Genomic DNA, 18,035 nt, shown 5'->3' with positions numbered 1-18,035 from the left:
TATCCTGTGTGACGGGGCCGCGGTATTTCCGATCTCCCCGGAAAAGCGTCTCGTCGGCTCGAGGTTCGCCGAAATATCCCCGTTTACGATGAAACCGCGGTACCATCTCTTATTTCGACGTTTCCCGGAGAATTCGTAATTCGGGGGAGTTTCATGAAGAGAGTGACAAACGCCTAAATGATGCACTAAGGGAGATTCGGGCGGAAAACGGGCCTTTCATCTTCTTGGATCTCTTTCGTTATTTATTTAACAACAATTAACGAATTATGAGATATTTGTTTCAGTATCTACTCGATTTCATAGAAAATAGTTGTTTCAGTGTTCTCGCGATTTTGTAGACCAGCCTGTACGTAATTTGCATAAACATTTGCGTAACGATGTGTAGTATGAACTTTAGCGATAACAAAATAATGTCGGAGGTCTTATTCTTAAACGATGTACTTTGAATGCAAATGCATACATATTTCGTAACGTTGCGAGAGCTAATAGTTGATTGTTGTGTTTTTGTGGTATGTTATTATTAATGCAAAGTCCGGAGCAATGCGGTTTTGTTTTTAATAAGACACTCTGTTAAATGAGACTGTTATGTAATGTCATCTTATATTACTTTTACGACAATGCCATCTAGTACATTTAAAATTTGCAAACTAACGAGTTATACAGTATTTTCTCGATATATGTCGCAAATACCTGGCTGACAAAAGTCGCAGAACTATCCCCACTACCGCGGGATATACTCGAGAGGCCCCGGACGCCGAGGAGTGCAAACATAATACGGGTTTGCTACGACGTTCAGCGCGGATCAAAGAACAGAGTATCTCCTGGACGATATATGTCGCTGGCAAGACCCGCGTTGTTGACATATATCGAGAAAACATTGTAGTGTTATGTTACATTGCTGCTATCATAAGTGCATTAGAGACTTCTAGTCTCTTCTTCGGAAAAGCAATGTACAGTGTCACGTTACACTATTGTTATTATAACAATATTGCTTAGTGTATTTCAATTTGATTACACAACGATGAGGTACGGAATATGAAATTCATGATCCAAGAGATTCAGGGCCCGCTTCCCTCGCCTCGTGAGGCATGTGCCAGGACGACGGTATCGCGTGACATATAGGAATATGTAATAAATAAATGTAATAATATCTATACGGTGTTGATCAATTACTATAGTAAGAGGACTCACCTTCGGTACTCCGCCCCCGCCGCCGCCGCCGCCACCGCCACCGCCACCGGATGCGATTGGACCGCGTCCGGGAGCGACGTAGAGGCTTTCGGTACGCTTAGGCTGTCCCTGGCTCGGTAGGATGTCTTGTCCAAGGCCACGATTCTTCAGCAAAGCACCTTCGAACTGACTGGAAGTCGAGGCGACGTACGTTGGCGTCGCGGTGCCGCTGCCCACCACGGATCCGTTCAGAGGTGTCCCTGATCGGATCGCGCTCGGTGCTCTCGTTGATCTGCATTCAGAAATCAATATTTTATCTCGTAATCGCAGCTGCACAAAAATATTAATCCCCAGAAAAATTGTTTTCACAAAGAAATAAAACAAATAGAAAGACTTAGGGGATGATTTCTTGCGAGATAAAATAAGTCACAAAATACTGGAAATATGTTGTTTCGAATACGTCTAAAAAAATTATTCGTCAAATGCGAAAAGCATTTTTCACGATTTTCTTCGGTTGGATAGGGAATATACTATAGTTACCTGTCGAGCATATCTTGGGGCGGATTCGTGATGGTTTTATCAACGGACGGCTGCCTCGATCCAGTCAGCCGGGTATGCGCTCTAGCGTAACGATCCACGGAACTATCACGGCTTGGCGGCCTCTTATAATGATCTAGTCTGTAAAACGATCGATCGGAACCGGCCGAATTAGAATCAGGTCGCTGCGAACCAAGAGTCTGCCCGCTACGGGCGAGTTACGAGCAATAAAATCTTCCGTCTCGATCGCAGGAACTTTATGCATCTTTTATGTTGGCCACGAAGTCTTTGCATTCTTCTCTTTGGTCTGGTATTATTCGTAACAACAAATATTACAACAGTACGAAGACTCTACGAGATGGTAGAAGGTTTTCGAATAGAATAGACATCGATTGTATTTTATTCGTGTCGATTCAACGATGTAGAACTTACCTACCAACATTAACACATGCGAGAAGACTTTCTGACCAACCCAACGTAATAATTAACACGCTCATTACTAGTCGTATCATTTTTCTGAGATATTTTGTTTTCGTCTTTGTGAGAGGATATGTTACGTTTAATAGAATGTTTCGATAACTCGACTTTTATGTAGATAACAATTTTCTGAGACAATTATAGGACACAAAAACTAATGTATTTTAATAATCCCAACAAGTCGAAAAATAGTATAACAATTTTTTTAAATTCTTTCAATATATTCAGTTTTGTGTTTTACCTATTTTGCTAGAAGTGCGTAAAATCCACAGTCCAGTTACAACTGTGAAAACTGTTACCGAAACGAGCAGTGCTAATAAACGTATTGAAAAAAATCATAAAATCTAATTAAATCTAATACAGTATTGTCGAAGGAACAAAGTGTCTATAAAATCAGAAAAATGCATAAACTTCCCGAAGTAAGATACTTGGCACGGTAATGATTTTCGGCTATAACCGGAGGGCGTGTATAACTGGAAAATATTTGCGTCAAATAAATAGCCAATGGTAAGTAGATATCTGGCCGGCAATGCGTCAACAGACCCCGATAAACATTTATACCGTGGTTTATGGGTTGCGGTAAATTTATCTTTCGAAAACCGAGAATATTTTTCAGTGGTCGATAGGTAAGGTCGAGACCTGTCGTTCAGAGTCTGGCCAATAGTCCCGGGTCGATCTTGCGGGGTCAAGACCCTGCTGTTTCTTCGTATACTCGTCGAACTCGGTGGTCGTTGTGCGTCACCGATCCCGTCGGGCTGATACTGTTGCGGAACCTGTGTTTGTTGTTGTAGCGGTGGTTGTTGTTGTCCGTATAGCTGCTGGGAACCGTATTGGTTCATCTGACCAGGCCCGTACTGATTGGGTAGTGTCATCTGAAATAAATCCGACAGAGTTAGCGCCGCGACACACTCGCGTCGCCGAAGCTGTAGCACAGCATCTCAAAAGCGATTGATCCTCGATTTTCCAGTTTAATTGGTTTCTCCGAATTCGAGAAAAATCTGTCAAATTGTCCCGAGGATCGGACGAACACTAATTAATCACGCATCATCCGGGTGTTAGCCTTCTTTGGGGGTCATGGGGACGTCAATGTGGACTATCCAGCCGGGCAACTATGACCAGTAGGATGATGAAGAAAATATGTCATCCAAACTGTGTCATCAGAACAAAACTTAACACTCTTGTGGACGTTCTAATCACTGGACTGCAGATTTTATGCATTCATAACTAGAATGAACATTTGAAGAATTTCAAAATTACTTATTGTATTACTTTACAAATGTTTTTAAAATCCGCAGTCTACCGTGATCGCTAGACAGCAGATGTAATTTAAAACTGTAAAAACATTAGAAGAATTTAAAAATATTGTATTACGTTCAACCTATTAAACGTACTGAGAAAGAAAATAAATTTTCACATGGCTCCACCTTGTTGGAATTCAGATAGAAAATTTGTGTTCAGCATAAAGATCCGGTGTCTAGTGATCACGTGTCCAACACAAGAACCAGATCAAACAAACTCGATCGGATCACTCGTATTAGAAAATCCCGTCAAGTCAAACAGAGCGTACGGGCAGGCAAGCAGACCGACAGATAGTAGATCACCTGCTGATTGGGATAAGCCTGCATATTCTGATAGCCTTGGGGGCTAGCCTGCTGCTGTTGATAAGAGTACGGGTCCGCCTGTGGCGGGATGATAGGTTGGTACTGCGGCTGACCGTACGGACTACCCTGAACAGGGAACTGAGATTGCGGGACGAACGGGGCCCCGGGATACTGTCCCGGCTGCTGATACTGATTCGGTAAACTGTTAGGGTACTGGCCGGGCGGCATGGGATTCTGGGTCATCTGCTGCGGGAACTGCGTTTGGTAAATGTTCTGTCCGCTCAGGGTAGTCTGATTCAGCTGGCTCAGCGGCAACTGGTTCACGAGCTGCGCGGGAGTCACCTGGGTGGGTATCTGATTCTGTGTCAGCTGATTCTGCGGCAACGTGGTCTGGTTCTGGGGCAGCTGATTGGTCAACAAAGGATTCTGCGGCAGCTGGTTCTGCTTCATGCTGGCCCTCCTAATCGACTGCATCATGTTGCTCACGGTGGACGTGTTGGTCGTCGACGTGGGCTCCATAGAGGGTATCGGGCTTTTCGTGGGACCCTGGGGACCAGCTTGGTCCATGCTGCTGGCCTTTTGAAGAATGCTCTTCCCTGGAACGGTGTCCTGCGGTGGTGGCACGTACTTAGGGATCTCCCTGTTCCGTAACCTCTCGAGCCCAGGCTGCCGGAAGTCCGGCGCAAATTGCTTCGCTGTCTGCTGAGCCAGTTCCGAGTCCTCTCTCGCGTGTTCGGCTCCGATGTCCGCCAATTCTGCTCGTCCGCGAGCTGCCGCCGCTCTGGAGATCGCGATATCTGCTTTCTGAAGAGCGATCTTGCTGGCTCTCTGAGCAGCGTTCACCGCAGCCTCTATCCTCTCGCGGAACTTCGCCGATCTGATCAGGAACAGGTGCTTCTTCTTCTGGCTTGTAATCAGCACGTTGTTCTTGTACTTGCCCTCCTCTTTCGTGCCGTCGCGGAACGTTGTCACACCGTAGCCGTACTTACGGTTGTTGAACCATTCGCCCTCGTACCGGAGACCGTCGCTGCGCTCCGATATACCGAACCCGGTTCTTTTGTCGTTCTTCCATTCGCCCAGGTAGGTCTCCGTTACCGAGGCATCCATCTGCTCGTCCTGCAACGAGCATTTTCAGGTTAGAAACTGTCAATTGTGTTGGGTCTTTCATTTTCGGGTAGGAAAGGTGCTCGCGTCGAGATGAGACGCCGATTCACTGTGTTTCACAAGTAAACGAGTTTCAATGAACGTTAAATAATTCACAGACACGAGAATCGAACTTGCTCAATTTATTACGAACCCTATGGGACGCGAAACGAAGTCAAACATCGTGAAGCGTCATTAACATTTTTGTCCCGGTACATTGTAGAAATTATATCAAAAATTTAACAATGCCGGTAGAAATAATGAGCCCGCCGCTCTTTCGGCATTATACTTTTTCTTGCAACCCTTATTTTTCATCCGACTTAAGGTAACCCTCCCGCTCTGCCCACGTTCTTTTTCGAGTGTTCCTTTCTCTTTAGTGACGTTCAATGTACTTTCTCGGAAGGGAGCACAGTAGCTAGGGATTTAGAGATTGTACTATGGTAACACGCTTCCACAGTGGCTAGGGATTTAGAGAGTGTACTATAGTAACGTGTACCTCGATGACAAAGGACGCGTTGCTGTCCGTGTGAACGGATGCCGATGCTTGGCTCTGCGAGCTTTCCGTCGACATCCATGACGCCGAGCTTGCGTTGCTTCTAATACTGCCACCGGTGCCGCGTTTCTCCAAGTCACCTGTGCTCCTCTGTTTTCGAATTTTCAGCCCCTGAAATCATAATTGTACTGTAAAGAGCATGGTCTCGTTAATCGTACAGAAACTGTGGGCCCGGAAAAGGGCCAAGAATACAGAACAAAGCTGAACTTTACAATCCCCCCCAAGCTTTTGATACCTATTATACGTCATTCTATACGTTTCGATGCGCTGAATACGAACACGATCACAAATATCTCGGTGATACTGTACTCGGTATTACAGGTACCAAAAGTCGCATGAGGAAGGGGGTACATATGGAATATTGTTTTTAATTTGTACTCTCTACTAAAAGAAGGTTTGTAAGAGATTTCGGGATGAAAATTACACTTTACCGAGAGGATTCCTTTCTTCAAGGACTTTTCCGTCAGACTCTTCCTCCTGGCTGGAGGATCGTCGCTTCTAGCTTTCAGTACAAAACCACCCCTGCTGTCGTCAACCCGACGGTCCCTCTTGTCCGTTGGTTCCGGCGTCGGTGCGACGGGTCCTCCACCATCGGCACTCCTCAAGGACGTCAATGACGCCCTGACTTGCTTCGATGGCTTGTAATGACTCGCTAAACCGAACGGTGCGCTTGCTCTTACGCCATAGCCGTGCCTCATTCCACGGTGCCACTGGCCTTGATAGGTACCTGCAAGAAAGAGCATCCCTCATTTAATCATTTCCCTCGAGTACCTTATTATTTTAATCGTACTCCTGTTTTCGCGTCGTCTAGAAGCGATAAATGGGTGAATTTTCACCTGAGGAACGTATGAGGGTTAAACTACCCTTCTACTAATACCGTAGTTGCTCGGCGACCAATATTGAATAATTTCAATCATAAATTGTGCATCTTTATACACAATAAAAATTCTTTGCATCCCTTACAGGCTCTCAAAAGTAACATAATAGTATTCTTCAATGTTCTATGATTCATTTACTGAAGTACGGTTCTTAACATTCCTAAAAATTAGAATAACAAATTTAGCACTGATGACATTATATACGCAGAACGTCCATTAGCTGGATTCAGATGGCAACCCCCAGTTTTAAACTCAGTATCGGCGTGATTAGGGTGATTAATAGAACATTATGCGATAATATAGATTATGCACCGTATTATTACATCGAATTAAACAATCCTACTAATTGTAAGTCTCGATTAACGAACAGGCATCGGTGGTTCATTGATATTCGCCGTTGCAGCGGCCGACAGCTGCAAAACTCCCTGTCGATGCTGCCGTCAAGGTAAACTTCAAAGGCTTGGCACCGCTTTGATCCCCTTCGTTCAAGGGTAACGCGAAATTTTCTGCAGTCAGGGGAAGAAATTCAATTAAAAGTTTCTTCCCCCGTAGAAAGAATGAAGAGCAAAGAACGACGGGTACGACTCGCCCTACAAAATTGACAACGACCATTCCCTAAAGGAGCGTCGCGTACCCGTCGCGTTTACACGACCTTAATACATTTATGCAGCAGGGAATTTATATTCGCCGGTTTGTTCCTGCGACAAATTTCGGACGGGGTGGCAACCCCAAATTGCCCGCTGCGTGATACAAATACTGCATACAGTGGCTGCAGAAAGCATCGACACGATTCTCGATTTTCCCTTGAAGCCCTGAAGCCCCTACTTTTGCAAGTAAGGGATCCAATTACTGTGGGGGTACCGATGACTGTGCCCATATTTATTACACTTATTTTTAGAGCATAGCGAATATTAAAAATGAGATATATAACTTAATGGAAAAAATTCAATATCTTTTTTTTAATATTCTCTATGCTTTAAAAATAAGTATAATTAATATAGGCACAGTAGATGTTCTTGCATTATGTTGGATGGTGATTTCGTGAGCGGTAAACCGAAGACGCGTTTTATCTTCAAAATGCGAAACATGGAAATTTAGTGTGTCAACGGTTTCTAGAGCCGCTGTAGTTCGCCGACCCCCGAAACTGGAGTTGCAAGTGGACAGGAGGGAACGCACTGTAATAAAGGCGCATTGTTTTTGCCAGAAACGTGACCGTGTTTCGAAATCAAGTAGTCTGAGTCACAGCAAAGCGAAACGAACGTGTCACGAGGCGAACAGCTAGAGACTCGGGGATGGAATTACCCGGTTGGACGCGTGGGTGTGCTCTCCTCTTCGAGGTACATGCAAATTCCATGCCGATGAGATACCGCAGACCGTCTGCAGACCGCCGATACAACCGGATGGACGGCAGTCGTAAAAACCAGTCATTAACGCCGGCCTTTCGTGGAATAACCCCGCTCTTTGGATTTCATTCGGTCGCGTGAACCGCGTGCCTTTTGAATGGAACAGCTGTTGATTCTTCGCGGAAAACGATATTTTTCTATTTAATCGTCTTTTAATTACTGCGCAGCAATTCTTGAGTTTCTTCGGACGGTTCTGCTTGAAGTGATTGACGCGTTGCTTCTTCGGTGGAAATTGCAAAATTTGTGGACACTGGAGTATCGGTGTAACGTATAAACGAGGTTATACTGTAATACAATTTTAGTTCCTTGAAAAATCACATTTCCATATGAGACGATATAATTGGGTAAAAATTACCTTTAGTAATTCATGCTTTTATTCTCGTGATTTTTCTATAGTGAAATACTGCCTCGAGAGAAAAGTTTAAATATTTATTACTGCCGGAGTATTAAGATGTCGATATAATTCATTTTTAGCTCCTCGTACAAAATCGTATTTTTATATTATCTGATATAACCGTATAAAAGGTGCTTTTAGCAATTCCTGTTTTTACCGTTCTCATTTTCTTTAATGTAAATGAAATATTGCTTCGGGATGGAAGTTTTTAAATATATTGTTCCTGGAGTATCGAGTAATTCATTTAACCCATTTATTAACCCAATAATCAGTTTTATTCATTTTTTTTTTATTTTTAAACGATAGACTTTGGGTCGTTTCGATGAAAAATCGTTTAAAAAATTTTTAATTCAAATCATGAACTCCTTTTCAAAATTGAAGCGCTGTGGAAGATGGACTGTTACAGAAGACTCGAGCCACGCGTCATTATGAAGGGATTAGATCCTCATTCTTCATCTTTAAGGGGAAATTGCATCGCGACAGCTGCTTTAACCGACAGTGCACTGCTTCGTTCAATGTGACCCAAAAACAGAGATTTTCAAATCCAATTATGTAGTGTAGACTACCTTCTGCCTGAAAAACATAAATATTCTCTGATTTATTAAAAAGCAATTTTCTTCATTGCCTTCGCGTTCAAATAGATCAAAATTGAATATTTATTTGCTGTGGACTTTTATGCTGAATAAAACTTTTCTGAGTCAATCATGAGAGACAGAAATTAAATAAAAATATAGCATTTCTCTCAGTGATTCTAATACATCCAAATTAGTGTAGCAATATTCTTAAATTCTTCCAATGTTGCCATAAATGCATGAAATTTGCTGACTACAAAAATACTAGAATAAATGTCCACTGTCTAAATATTTTGCTATGTGAAAGTTGCCTTGCAGTAAGTACCCGAAACCAAGCTCACAATTGGATTTGCGTTTTAATAACAATCCCCTGACGGCCGCGTTTGCATTATCCTCGTTTCGCGAAACGTAAACATCCCCCCCCCTCCACCACAGTAGTGTTTAAGCGGTCGTTGAAGGGGAATCCAACGCCAAAACCTGTTTATTGTAATTCTCTTTTGGTGAGTTATCGTTACACAAGCTTCTCTCGGAAAAAGTATTTCGTTGGTGTGCTCTGAAGCGAAGCGTGTTTTCAGCACTCCGGGATGATCAACAAAGTGGCGGCAACTCTTGAAAGCGTTTCCACTCTGCACTCCTACCCCGTTGTAATCATTATTCGGCCAACAATAATCATCAAAGCTTCCCGTCCCGTGTTCGCCGAGCATTAAAAAAGTGGCGCGAATTCAGCGAGAACGTTGCATCCTGCTTCTCTCTCTCTCTCTCTCTCCTTCAAAAATTGCATTCGTATCCATCGACCTGCTTCGACGTTTTGTTTGCTTCGAACTTTGCTTTCTTCCTATTGCCGAAACATTTATCTTTCCACATTATCCTTATTCCGCCTTCTTGTATTATAAATTATGAAGATTTATACGAGGAATCGGATTTGCTGAACGAAATTAATCCTATTAACGGTTTTCTGTTGCAGAAACGTTGCCGGTGACACGTTTCCGATAATTTAAAAATATTGGAGAAATTAAGGCACCGGATTCGTCATAAAATAAGAAACATTATTTTATTCGATCGGAGTTCCCATTTCGCTGATACGAATTAGCAAGTTCGATATTGTGTAACGAAGTCGAAGATCCTATACTTATTTTTATGATGCCTGAAATGGGTCATGTTTACCAAATGGTAATTTTAGTGTTAATTTATCGAAGTACCACAGTTTATCCAATTGGTAGATCTAGTGTTGATTTCTTAAAATACTTGTTATATTTAGAGCATATGGTAAAATTTTCCGACCGTCGCAAAGTTTTCAATAGACCCTTTTTGTGTGCGGCTCGCCAAGAAGAAAATAAAATGAAAATGGGTCAGTTTACCGAATTGGTAGACCTAGTGTTAATTTATTAAAGTATTTGGCTCGTTTGAAGCGGAAGATAGGACTTTCGGGCGAACGTTTTGAACGGGCGCTTTGTCGCCGGGTCTCCCGAGACCCAGGTCGTGTTCAACGGCCGTTGAAGCAGCAGTTGAAGAAGCAGATTAGCGACTCGGGAGCGCAATTTCGTGGAGCAGGGTTCGGCTCGTGCCGAACCGTGTCGAGAAGCACGGCGTGACCCACTTGCTTAAACGCTGGCGAAATAATATTCCGGTTGGAAAGGAGGGAGTCGGCCGTTTCCATATCTACAGTCGGTCGCAATAATGCCCGTCCGCAGACTCCATTTTCTCTCTAGCCCTCACTCCAGCCCGTGCTTTTCTGAAACGAGGCTGTCGGGAGGATCGATCAGCTGGAGACGAGCTCCGGCGTAACGACCTTAGCAAACGGATCCTCCGCGATAAATTGCGCTGTTAATTTTTTAATCCGCCATCGTCGACGCCGTGGTTCAACCGTGAAAATTTCCCCCGCCGTCGCATCGAATCCTTCAGAAGCTTCAAGGTTCCCAGACCACGAGCTAAAGAACGAAGTAATTTTTGCGAAAATATTTGACACCTTCTTCTCATCCTCCGTTCGCCGGGGGGTGAAAACAACCCTTAAGTTCAATCCTCGGCGGCTCTCGTTGGGGATACTGCTCGAGAGGACTCGAGGTTTTCACTTTTTTAACGTCCTTCAACAGGATGGCTTAGACAAACTTCTTAATTCACATTTTTATGGTTCGGTGCAGGGATTACTGTTGGGAAAGTTGAGAACGTGGGTCGTAAGAGTTATTTACAATCGTAATTATTTGATTTGTTGGAACGTAATGTCACTAACTCTTGTTGTCGATCGTTAGTTTATAATTAAACAGAATGCTGAGTGAAAGGACAGAATTATTTTTCATTAATGTTTTTGGGGTTTGTTGCTGTACTGTGCTCTTTTGGGAAATGGGGGAGGAAAGTCGCAGGAGTTATTTATGATCGTGATTTGTGGGTTTAGTGCAATGAGAAGAGCATTACATTTAACCTTGCAAAAATCTCCGCAATCTACTTATAATATACCGAGTGCATCGAACTTAGTGCCTAAGGAAAACAAGAACGATAAAACAGTCACCAACCATAATTAACAATTAACGACAACAATACACCAGCTACCAAAAATTTCTCTAGAATCCACACGACACAGAACCTCACCACAATAATTACCATCTGATTCCACACTCTATCAAACAAATTCCTCCATCCCTTCCCCCATCTGATTCAACAATCCACGTGTCAACGACTGCTCCCACGTGTCTACAAGCTCCTCCACCCCTCCGCCCAAACCGAGGTCATCGACAACATCGTTCTCAAAGTTCTCAGCCGAAGAAGAACAAGTTGAAGCGTCCCGAAATTCATCGATCGGGGAAAATCCACGGAGGACGCGTCGCATCGGGATTAAAGTTGCACGTTACGACGAAAATCGCTCCCGAAAATACAGGTCAGCTCCCTCTTTCGGGGACGCCTCGGGGCAAAAAGTCCCGTCGACGACGACGCGACGCCTCGGTGTCTGCAGGTTCTTAACAGCATCGAAGCAGGCGTCGCGATATCCGGACGGGAAAATTCTGGGAAAAATCGAATACAACGGAGAATCGATGCAAAAGATCGATCTCTTAACCAAAATAATCGAATAGAAGTCGAACATCCTTGCTATCGATCGCTTTCGCCGGCCCACGACCCAGATTAATTATTGTCGAGCGTCTAATTTCACGGCGCGGCGCTTCGTCTGCCGGCCGTCTGTTTCTTTTGACGCGGACACGATTAAAAAGAGAAAGAGAGGAGGGTAGGGGAGAGAAGCGTGTCTCTCGCGGAAACTTTTACTGGTTATTGAATTTCCGTCGACTCGGCTTTTCCTCGTCCCCCGCACTCTCGCAGCCCCTACCCCCTCGAACGCTTGCTCCACTTTGCGCGCCTCAAGTAGTATCGAATTTCTCGCTTTTGTCGTGCCTCGACTTTATTTCAATTCCAGTTATCCCCGCGACCAAGCCCCTCCCTCTTCCTCCCCCCACCGCCGCAACCCCCATTGTCGGCAAATTTATTCCACGATCCTGATGGCACCTCTTCCAGCCCGAGGAATCATCTCTTTCGGATTTTTAGCGGATCCCGATGCTATTTTACCGGGCAATTTATTTCTCCCCGTTGTGTGAGCAACGGGCGGGGTCTTTATGCAAATTCGCATTTGCATGGACTACTTGCTGGGAGCAATGAGATTTTCTCTGCGAAGATCTTTCGCAGTGACGACGATATGAATTTCGTACCGAGTTTTTGGTGAGGTGTGGTTTCGATCGTGTTTTACATGGAATTTGTTTGTGGAAGGCATACACCCGCATTACCACGAGGTTTACGGAGCACTAAAAGTGACTATGCTACATTACTTTGTCAAAATAACCAGAATGTCTATCCAAATTATTAGCCATTTTTTATTCAATAACGTTAAACAGCAATGTATATTAGAAAAGAAAGAACAGGATCTTTCAAGAGGATTGTCGCAAATTAAATTTTTCTTTCGCTCTGATCTTCCTGGAACGAAGAAGTCAATGCGAGGTAATATTTCTACAAACGTCAGAAGCCACGCTTCAGCATTCTCCTCAGGTTCGGACCAATATTTAAACAAAAGAGAGCAAACCGTAGTAAGACCAAGATAACAAAAACCTTTCTGCCCTGAAGAAGAATCCACAGATGCAGAAAGATCGAAAGACTGATGTCACCACAGAAAAAGCCACCATCAGTGCCATCAGTGTCAGCAGGGCCAGGCGCCATCTTACATCCTCGTTCATCCTCCTACATCACCTCACGCCCTTACCTCTTTTCTCACCTGCAGATTTCCAACTCGGGTCCCGATCTGATCGCCAATCGATTTCAAAGCGTTTTCAAACGACCTGCACCGATTCTCCCGTCAATCGAGCTCATTTCTCAATCGCGACCGCTCAATTAGGATCCAATCGTCGTCGAATAGGGCTTGTCCTCCGCACACATCGCGGAACACAGGTTGATTGTTCGGAAAAACCGTTAAACGCGGTCGTTCCTCTGTTTATCAAGCGACTTCTAACTCCGCAGGCTCTATTTACTCTAGCTGGTAGAGAGAGGGTAGAGGAGGGGGTCCAACCTGTTCCGCGTGGACTGCGAGGGTGAAGTCTTCAACGTGAACACCCTTTCTGGATTATGTCCGTCGCGCGTGCTCGCCGAGGCGCAAACTTTCGCTCGACGCAGGCCTGACAAGCTGTTCCGACCTAGCACGCCGCGAGGAACCCGTGCAAAAATAATCACCGATGAATTTCGTCGCTGAAAAATTGATCGCACGCGCCTGCCTTTTTTCTTTTGGCCCCCGGCCCTGTTTCCTCGCTGCTGGTAATTCTGATGTTCATGGCTCCCCTGTTGTCGACGGACTTTCCACAGTTTCGGAAGAATTATAATTAGACTGCCGATTTTACTTTATATGGGAAAATTGATTTTTGTGCGGCAGTCCATTTTGGAAAATGGAGACGATCATTCAAAGATCATTGTAGATTAGTTTATGCAGCTTGAATATTTTGTTGGTTTACAATATTATGGAAACATTTTATGTTGAGAAATGGAGACGACCTTGAAACCTCATCTTAACTCATTTCGTCCAGGCCGAGTATTTTTTTCGTTCGTAATAGTACGACAAAATTTATTTTTTCATTTTTCTAGAACCTTCTACTTCGAAGAATGAGAACCTGAAAATGCTATCACTGTGTCCACCTAGGTGGAACATTTTTATTATGCATTGTGCTCTTCTGCACATCGTGAAAATTTTCTATGGAATATTTTTGTATTATTATAAATGGCGAAATATTCAAGGTGGATAATTGTTGATCGATGTTCTACACTATTGAGGACGGTTCTTGGGTGTTTAATCACCCAATCATATTTTTGTTTCTTCAACACGGTTTATTTTATATAATGTTTTTTCATCCAGTAGAGAATGTGTTTCTTGAATGGAGGTAGGAAAACACGTGGGAGGGGGGCGGCGAGTTGTTTTCGATACGAGTTCCTCGCCGTCTCCCGTTAGCTCAGGGAGGTCACCGTGGTGGTGTTAGTGGGTATACCACTTCGGGGGGAGGGGGAGGAGTCCCACGTATCCCCGTCTCTCCCCCAGGGAGGGGATCCGTAATGCGATTACCACCAAGTAAAAGAGAAAGAAAAAAAGAGGTACGAAAACATGTACGGTTTGGTATTCCACTCGTTGGAAATTGCCACTAAGGCATTATTTTAAATGTATAGCTCCACCGAGGTTCGCAGGCAGGGTTAAAGCGTACCTGGCGAGATCCCCTAAGGGGGTCGCTTCAAAATTTCATAATACGACTGTAACGTCGACTGAATTTTGTAACGGTTGAAATATTTATTTGTAACAGCCCCCGCTGAAACGCGAAACTCCGTATTCACCGTTAGGTTGAGTATTGCATCGAGAGACGAACGTGATTTCAGATGAATAGAAGACTATTTATTTTTCCGTTCCGCACGACTTGTTGTCAGCATTTTAATCGACCGTCTCAAGGCTATTTAGACTGATTAATCCACGGATGATGATTAAAACAATTAAGTGATTCAAGACAGAAAACGAAGGAAACGTGCTAATGATGTAACATCACGCGACATGACAATATCACTGTGTCATTCGAGTTCTAATAGAGCTAATTACGTCGTTAAGGAAAAAGAATGTGAGAACGATCGTTTGATAAAAATTTGATAACCTTGTACAGGATTATTTAATTAGAATTTATGTGTCAAACTTTCAGAGACGACGAAGGTGATTGTATAGCTGGTAATGCACGTTCTTGAGGTCAAGTTAATTAATTAATCCTCTGGCGGGTCGGCGTGAATGAAATTCGTCTGCGTCATCACTGTTTAGTCTGTCTTCAATATGTATACCTTTCGCCGACGTTTATTATTACTTTATTATTACATACACCGTTTTCTGCAACTCTGTTGTATCGCGTACACGGTGAGTGTTTGGTTTGCGTTTAAAATTAAGTATGACGATCCCGTCATTCCGAAGCACAATTTTATTTCACCCTAATTCAACCAACCCACAAGAATCCTATTCTAATTCGCGCAGTCCCTTCCGAATGAAGAAGTAAATTTATTCTCTGCCCTCTTCAGCATAGACCTCGGTGAAAATATGCTGGAATCAGGCCAGGAAAAATCCGGTTCCGATTTTCCTGGTAAACCGAGGCGAATGGTGATCGATTCGACAATCGGATCACATCGATATCAAGGGAATCCGTGGTCGACGGGTAAACAGAGGCGATCGGTACGGTCCTGCTTCGCTACATGGCACCGGCTGGCCCGCCTGAAATAGCGCGGCCACCTTCTAAGATGGTGGTCGGCTGCACGTGCAATCGTGATCGCGCCTGTGCTCGTGAGAATTGGCCGTGCGAGTGTATTTCGGTCCGCAGCCTCCACCAGATCGTCACCAACCACCCCACGGGCCTGTCGTTTCCTCTCGTCTGTTTGTTTCTCTCGGATAACTCCTCTCGATACCTCGACGGGAACCACGTTCCTCCCTCCTCTGCCACCTTGCCCCGCAGGTCAGGTCGGATTTCGTACCTGACCTCGCTCTTTTGTCCGCTCGGCGGCGGTCGTGTTTCGACACTGATGGAAGTCGGACGGGAAGGACGAGCGTCGGGTTTCCCGACCGCGAAGGAGTCGTCGCTTGTTCCTGATAACACCCATTATACGGGATGACCCAAAAATGTCGGAAAACCTTGAAAGCGGTGGCTCCCGAGGTCATTTGAAGTAACTTTTTCCTCAGCGAAAACTTCCGCCTCGGCTTTGTTAAGGAGTTATTAAGGAGAAACACGGACCAATCAGAGCACGGCTGCACCGGACGGATTCGGGCTCGGCCAATGGCAACGTCACGGTCGGCGGGACCTGTCGCCGAGTCGGAATCCGTTCGCTATAACTCGTTAATAACTCAAAAAAAAAGTTACTTCGAATGACCTCAGGAACCACCCCTTTGAAGGATTTCCAATATTTTTGGGACACCCTGTGTATAGGGTACTTCTGCCGGAAAAATCCAAAAAGAGATGATTCTACAGGGAAAAATGAGTAAAAGATGTAGAGTACGATAATTATTGTACATGTGATTTCGTTTTCGAGAGAATTCAGTGCGATGATTCCCGAGAATCTGAGAGAAGTAGAAACGGCAGGTCATGATCAGACGCGCTGTGGCTGATTGCTAGCCAGTGACGCACAGGTCGTAAACGGATATTTTTAATTAGATTTTCCCGAAGGCAATAAGATTTTGTTGTAAATTCGTAAATAATTCTTTCTTACGTACAGTCATCCCCTTTTTTATTGTATAAGATGACTTAATCGTTATCGACGGTGTCAACTCTCAGTGTTCTGGAATAGTTACTGCAACCACTTCTGGTTTTCCACCGAAGCTTACACACTCTATTTCAATGCAGATAAAAAAAAAAGGAATTCCTAAAATTTTTCCAGCACCACCGTAACACAGACAGGAAGTCTCCCCACACCATCGTTTTCCGAATCTTCCAAATAAACCCAAAATTAGCCGGTTCGAGTCCCGGTTATTTCCACTACGCTCGTTATCGAGCTACCGTTTATGGCTTTCAATGAAACGCTATTAATCGACGCGCGAGAAGCGTGTGCGGAGCAGACCGAGAGCAGGCAGAAAGGGACGAAGGATATATAGACGGAGATAGAAGGGGAGAGAGAAAAAAAGATTGTTCGCGTAAAAAAAGGCGATTCTAAAACTGTAACGAACACGCTCTTTCTCTCTCTCTCTCTTTCTCTCTTTTTCTCTTCCTTCGTTGGTCGACCACGCGTCGAGCCGTGACGCAAGGCGCTCGAAAAACGGAAATGACGGCAGTCTGCAGAAGTAGGTGATGCTGGTTTAATCAACGGAAGGTCCGGGCGACTTTTGCCGGACGGAAAACGAGAAAAGAATCGAGAGCAAAAACGCGTAAAAAGTTGATTGAACCCTTGTTACTCGCTCGTGACCGATCCACCTCAGTGTAACCGGCACGACAAGTCGAATTTACCTCTCTGAGTGGACGGGAGTGGTTCTGAGTGCAATGTTAAGTATAAATAAGGCCACACAATTTTTCCCAAGCTCTAACAACCTTTCCGAAAGCTTTACAATTTTTTCCTTACGGCCTACAATTCTTTCGTAAATACTACAAGTCTCTTAAAAGCTTCAATCGCTTCCTAAAGATCCTACATTTTTTGGCTAATCTCTCCGTAGATTCTACTATGTCTTCTAAAGGCACCACAAGTTTTAATAAAACCCTACACTTTGTTCGTAAATCCTACACGCGTTTCAAAGACTCGACAATGTTTCCCAGAGGTCCTCTCATTCTTTGCGAATCCTAAAATTTGTCAGTGACCCAACAATTTATTCCTAGACGTCACAATATTTTTCAACGACCTCGCAATCCTTTCCAAAGCTCCGTAATCTTGTCGTGCGTCTTGCAAGCGCTTCAAAGATCCTACAATTCTTTTTATAGAGGCCGTATAATTTCTCTTTAGACGTTGCAATGTTTCTCAAGGCTGTATGATTTTCTCGTGGGTCCTAAAAGTGTTCCAAAGATCGTATAATTTTTTGAAAAGTCTCTATCACATTTTCACGACGCGTACAATTATTTCGAACACTCCACAGCATTCTCAAAACGCTGTACAATTTTTTCCAAGACTCTGCAGTCGTCCCTCGTGGAGCACAACCTTTTCCAGAAATTCTATAATTCTCCCTTCCAAAAAGAGACTACGGCGGTGGTCGAAGCAGTTCGGGCGAACGCGGAAAGAGAGAAAAGAACGTGTAAAAAGTTGATTGAACCTTTGTTACCCGTTCACGACCGGTTGTGCGCCGATGTAACCGGCTCGACAACCCGAA

General features: G+C 44.2%; 1 protein-coding gene across 1 annotated transcript in view; it reads right to left on the bottom strand.

Moving 5' to 3' along the window:
• The window catches only part of LOC143356082 (uncharacterized), a 60,739-nt gene that overhangs the window by 1,778 nt on the left and 40,926 nt on the right, over positions 1–18,035 (bottom strand). Inside the window, exons 3-8 of the mRNA XM_076791473.1 lie at positions 5,913–6,208; positions 5,425–5,592; positions 3,786–4,901; positions 2,824–3,056; positions 1,711–1,848; positions 1,192–1,462 (exon numbers count right to left, since the gene is read on the bottom strand). Coding sequence (XP_076647588.1) covers positions 1,192–1,462; positions 1,711–1,848; positions 2,824–3,056; positions 3,786–4,901; positions 5,425–5,592; positions 5,913–6,208 — 2,222 coding nt within the window. The remainder of the gene's footprint in view (positions 1–1,191; positions 1,463–1,710; positions 1,849–2,823; positions 3,057–3,785; positions 4,902–5,424; positions 5,593–5,912; positions 6,209–18,035) is intronic.

This window comes from Halictus rubicundus, chromosome 8, assembly GCF_050948215.1.
Source record: "Halictus rubicundus isolate RS-2024b chromosome 8, iyHalRubi1_principal, whole genome shotgun sequence".
NCBI lineage: Eukaryota > Metazoa > Arthropoda > Insecta > Hymenoptera > Halictidae > Halictus > Halictus rubicundus.
This window is presented reverse-complemented; position numbering and strand designations above follow the sequence as displayed.